The sequence below is a fragment of the Octodon degus genome, unplaced genomic scaffold, assembly GCF_000260255.1.
Source record: "Octodon degus isolate 3935 unplaced genomic scaffold, OctDeg1.0 scaffold00032, whole genome shotgun sequence".
NCBI lineage: Eukaryota > Metazoa > Chordata > Mammalia > Rodentia > Octodontidae > Octodon > Octodon degus.
The window spans coordinates 3,327,432-3,332,526 of NW_004524608.1; the positions used below are offsets into that span (position 1 = coordinate 3,327,432).

The following is a 5,095-nucleotide window of genomic DNA, read 5'->3' on the forward strand; positions in this document are numbered from 1 at the left end:
GCTACATGTGACTGGTAGTTACTATATTGGACAGGGCCATTCTAGATACTTACTATTTTGAGCAGTTGGCTTTGTGCAGAGAAAGGATTTTTAGAAGAGAATAGAGGAGAAAGAGCTGTTAACACCTTTGACAGCTCCTGGTTATACAATGGGCAGGACTACTGCGGTCACAGAGACCTCCAAGCCAGGGTAGCCAGGAACATGAAGTGTATTTAGGAAACATCCTGTTACCTGGCCTAGTTGGGGAAGGGGGTCATGCCTCGGAACAGAGCACTTAGCCCTGGGCTTTTCCCCTCCGTGATTCACTGGCTGCTGAGTGACAACTCATTGATTTTTCTCATTAGGCACTGTTGAGATAGGAAGCAGCAGCAGCTGGACCTTAGTGTACCCACCCCAGTTTCTTCTGTTTACCTTCTTTTGGTCAGATTGCTGCTCTGTGGAATTGTTCTGTACATTAGTTGGGCAAGAGTGAAAACACTGGACCAAAGAGTTCCTGTTTTACCTTCCTCTGCCCTGTTATCAGGAAACCAAGAGCTTTAATGAGCTAGTATTTCATCCTGAGTTTTAGCCATTAGAGATAGCAGAGTTGGAAGCTAAGTTCAAGGTGAGAAAATAGCCACATTGGCCTTTGTGACCTTGTTCACTCTTTAGGGAAGTCTGCATTTTGGGTTTTATTTAGGCAGTAAAATGCTCCTGCTCCTTTCTTGTCTTTTTGTTGCTTCCCTAATTTGAATAAAGCCCTCACTGACCAGGCTGTTTTGAGGGATAAGATGCTGGGAATACCCTTTTTTCCCAAGATAGGAATAGTAATCACACAGACTCAGTTGGATATAGATGAGCTATACATAGAATAAAACATCACAGTTTGAAATGATGAGAGTTCAAGGTTTGAAGGATTTTTTTTTTTTTTTTTTGGCTCTGAATGCCTTCAGCACAGGTTTGGCTGGCTTGAGTTGTGGGGATCAAACCACAGCAACCTGAGCCTGATTGCTTTGTTGAAGCAGGCACTTAAAGAACTGAGCTAAGGAGCAGGCCCCCAAAAAGGTCTTTTTTTTTTTTTTTTGTGGAACCAGGGATTGAACTCAGGTCCTTGTACTTGCCAAGGAAGCACTTATTCCACTGAGCCATCTCCCCGGCCCAGTTCAAGGTTTGAATGCCTGCTCTTTTGTTAAGAAGGTCTCAAGGGGCCGGGGAGATAGCTCAGTAGAATAAGTGCTTGCCTGGCCAGTGCAAGGGCCTGAGTTCAAGCCCCGGTTCCACCAAAAAAAAAAAAAAAAAAGTTTTAGGAATGAGATAGGCCCAGCCCCAGACTTTTTAAACTTACAGACTTCATTGGGTCTCTCAATGGTGACCTTTGGTCATTTAAGGTAGGACAGTTCTTGGTTCCCTGGCCAATGTATTATAGGGCTTTTAACAGTCAAAACCTATCTATGTAGGTGACACTTTGGTTTAGGCCTGTAAGTTTGAGGCCAGTCTGAGCAATGTGGTAAGAACCTGTCTCAAAATTTTAAAAATGGTTGATGATGTAGCTCCATGATAAAGTGTTCACCTAGCATGTGTGAGGCCCTTGTTTAGTCCTCAACACTGAAAAGATGTGTGGGGAGGGCCAGGTGCAATGTACCTGTAGTCCCAACCACTTTGGCCAGGGTAGAAGAATCACTTGGGCATAAGAGGTGGGACCAGCCTGGGCCACATAAGGAGATCCTGTCTCTTTATAAAACAAAACATCCCAGCGCTGGGGAGGCTGACACAGGAGGGTCACTTCTACAGCAACCTAGACTACATAGGGAGACCTTGTCTCAAAACAAAAACCAGACAAAGCCAGTAGTTTAATGTGAAGTGTAGTTTCAAAAGTTAGTTAAGGGATGTAGTTCATTGTTGGGATGCCTACAAAAGTTTGTCCTGATACCTACTCTTAAATACAACAGAAGTGGGTGTGGAGTTGTCCACGTGTAATCCCAGCACTTAGAGGCTGAGGTCAGAGGATCTATGCAAGTTCAAGGCTAGGCTGGGCTACGTAACAAGACCTTGTCAAAGAAAGCAAAGAAGAAAGGAACAGAGAGACAAGAAGGAAGGAAGAATATTAGACAGGAGGTAGGTAGGTAGGTAGGTAGGTAGGTAGGTAGGTAGGTAGGCAGAGCTATTGCATTTGATAATTATCTCCCAGGATCTTTTTATACTCAGGCTTTCTGGGTTTGGTTGGTTGGTTTGCAGTATGGGGGAGCTGGGGATTGAACCCAGTCTTTGCATTGAAATATATTGCAGCTGTTTTTAATTTCTTATTTAGAGGCAGGATTTTGTCAAGCTGCCCAGGGTGGGCTCACACTTGGGCTCTTCCTGCCTCAGCCTTGCAGAGTGCTGGGATTATAGGTGTACACCTCCATCCCCAATTATGCCTTCTGTTTTGATTTTATACATAAAGCAACAAGTATTGTCGGAGCCTCCCTAGCTCTCAGCTTTGTGGTGGCACTAGGGAACACTCAGCCCAGACGCCAAAATGTCTAGCCAGTGCCTACAGATGTAGCTGATTTTAGGAGAGAAAATTATCTTTTGCATTGAGTTTCTCAGCCCATTTTGGAACAAGCTATAAAGCATAGACATTTATTTCTTCAGGCACTGTGACTAAGAGTAGATTCAGGAATGAGTTTGGTTTTCCCATCCCCAAACTTGTTAGCCCTGTGCTGTTAAAATAGGTCTGAATCCCTGGGCCTAACTTCCTCCTTAAAATGTACTTCAGCAGAAAACCCAGGTAAAGCCAGCAGACGTAAACACTCAGCTGCTTGTACCAGGAATACTTTGGGATATAAGAAAAAGCTTAACAGTATCTTAAATAAATACAGGACTTACTTATACCACGTAATAAGTCTAGCCATGACTTCTTGGATTCCCTTAGCCTTTTCTCTTCTGGTTGAACTGTAGTTATCACAACCATGTTTGGGGCAACAAAGAAAGTCAATGTTTTCCCCAACCTTCTGCACACTGTTTCCCCTCATTGGCCAGACTAGGTCATATGATCATGCTTACCTGAAAAGGAGGCTGGAGAGTCTTGTGCCAGCAGTTGAAATTCCTTTGGACTGGGTATACTGTTGACCCACTCACAGATTTGGTGTTCTTTGAAAGTGTAGCATTTAGCTGTGCGTGGTGGCACCTGAAATCCCCGCACTTGGGAGGCTGAGGCAGGAGGATTGTTACAAGTTCAAGGCCAACCTAAACTATGCAGCAAGACCCTGTCTGGAAAGGAAAGGAAGAGTCCTACTAAGTAGATGAACATGATTATCCTAATCTCCTGAGCGTAATGCTTCTGTTGAGTGAGTGCTTTTACTGAAAGATGTTCAACTGCTGAGTTTCTGTCCAAATCTAATTGTGAGTGGATCTCTTCTAAGCCATTGGATTCCCTGCTTTGGCCTCCTTTACATGTCCGGGTTTCTTAGTTCAGGAAATAAATACTGTTCAAGGATGTGTTTTTTTCTTCCTCAAAATGTTATCACCACAGCAGCCTAAATTTCTTATTTTATTCCTCTGTTGGTCTTTCCACCAACTGGCTTTTGCTGCCCTCTGTCTGACCCCTTGCATCCGTCCTGCCTTACAGATGCATGATACGTATACCAGGTAGTTGAAAGTCTCAGGTTTACTTCTGCTACTCTACTAACCTTTCCTTTTTCTCTTTCTCCTCCTCTTTTTCCTCTCCTTCTCTTGTTTTCCCTCCTCTCCATTCTGCTGCAGAGCGTCTCTACAGCCAACTTGAGCGAAACCGCCTGCTTTCTAATGAGCTGAAGCTAACGCTGCATGATCTGTGTGACTGACGGGCAGGGCTCTGGTGCCCAGTAACCCGAGCTCACTGCTCACACCACTGACCTGGACCCCAGCAAAAGCTGATTGTCTTTTTCAAAGTTGTTATTTTGCCCTAAACAAGTTGTTTTTTACATGGGGCAGTTATGGTTGATTGCCTAACAGCACTGTAAAGTGGAAATAGTTCAATACTGCATTTATGTCCCTTTATCAGAGATTATGAGTGACAAAGGAAGGGGCCCAAGTGGTTGTAGTGAGAAAGCTTGGGAGAATTTTCTGTTTTCCACCCTTTCATTTATGCACTGACTATAGGATATGTTCCCTTGCATGGATTTTTTTTTTTTTTTAACAATAAAAAGACTGACAATAATATGTTGTAACTGCTTTGTCTTCAGGCCCAGGGATTGGGCCCCTCTGACTGGGTGGAGAAAAGGGTAAGGGAGAGAAGGGTGTGGGGTATGAATAAGGGCTTGTGTTTCCTATACCATCTCTGAGTTGAGAGATTTAAGTATTTTCCTTCCTTCCCTAGAGCAGCCAGTGGTTTGTTTGCTAAGCAGTGCAGGTGTTTCTTGATGCTCAGGACCTGGGTTTTTTCTGATATTTTCCCTTTGCTTCTTGATTTTATGTTTACTTGCAAGTAACTGTTATGGGTTTGATCCATTTAGAAGCTCTGGACACATCTCAAGGTTTTGTTTACAAGCATATGTTTGGTAGTATTCCTGGCTTTGTTTTTAGAGATTCTTTGGCTTAGTCACGAGGGCTTGTTTACTTATCCCAGTGATTATTCTTTTCCCCTCTAGTTTTTAAAGAAAGCTTATAGTAAGTTCATGAGGCTCTTGAGATTCTACGTGCCCATTCTTGTTTACAGGTCCTGTGGCAGGACCCAAGTCTGTAAGAGTGAATGGCTGATGGCTTCAGGCCTGCTCTTTCAGTGACTGAAAGCCGGAAGCCTTGGCTGGGGGGAGGAGGGGAAGTGGTTGATAAGGTCCTCGGCGCCCTCCCCGAGGAAGTACAGCAGCTCTGCAGCTTCAGCAGCCGAGCCAGCGGCCCTGCAGAAGTTCAGTGATGCAATAGCTCACTTCTTTGGTTGAGAAAGCAGCTGCTTTGTTAGTCTGCCGTTCTGCAGTAACAGGAGCAAGTTTGAGAGAGTGGGCAATCCTGAAATTTAATTTTTGTAACTTCTCTCCTTTACCCCTATTAGATAAGCTGAAATGCACCAAAGAGGAGCACCTCTGTACACAAAGGATGCTGGACCAGACTCTGCTTGACCTGAATGAGATGTAGAGCTCCCCCAGCCTGCCCTGCC

At 44.3% G+C, this 5,095-nt stretch overlaps 1 protein-coding gene across 8 annotated transcripts in view; it reads left to right on the top strand.

Moving 5' to 3' along the window:
- Tpm3 (tropomyosin 3) overlaps window positions 1-5,095 on the top strand; it is a 34,735-nt gene extending 29,640 nt beyond the window's left edge. For 4 of the 8 annotated variants that reach the window (XM_004629819.2, XM_023713600.1, XM_004629822.2 and 1 more), the window contains one exon: window positions 4,991-5,088. In XM_004629819.2, coding sequence (XP_004629876.1) covers window positions 4,991-5,073 — 83 coding nt within the window. In that variant the 3' untranslated portion in view covers window positions 5,074-5,088. Of the gene's footprint in view, window positions 1-4,990 lie in introns of all 8 variants that reach the window. The other 4 variants (XM_004629821.1, XM_023713602.1, XM_023713598.1 and 1 more) reach the window with 3 other exon arrangements.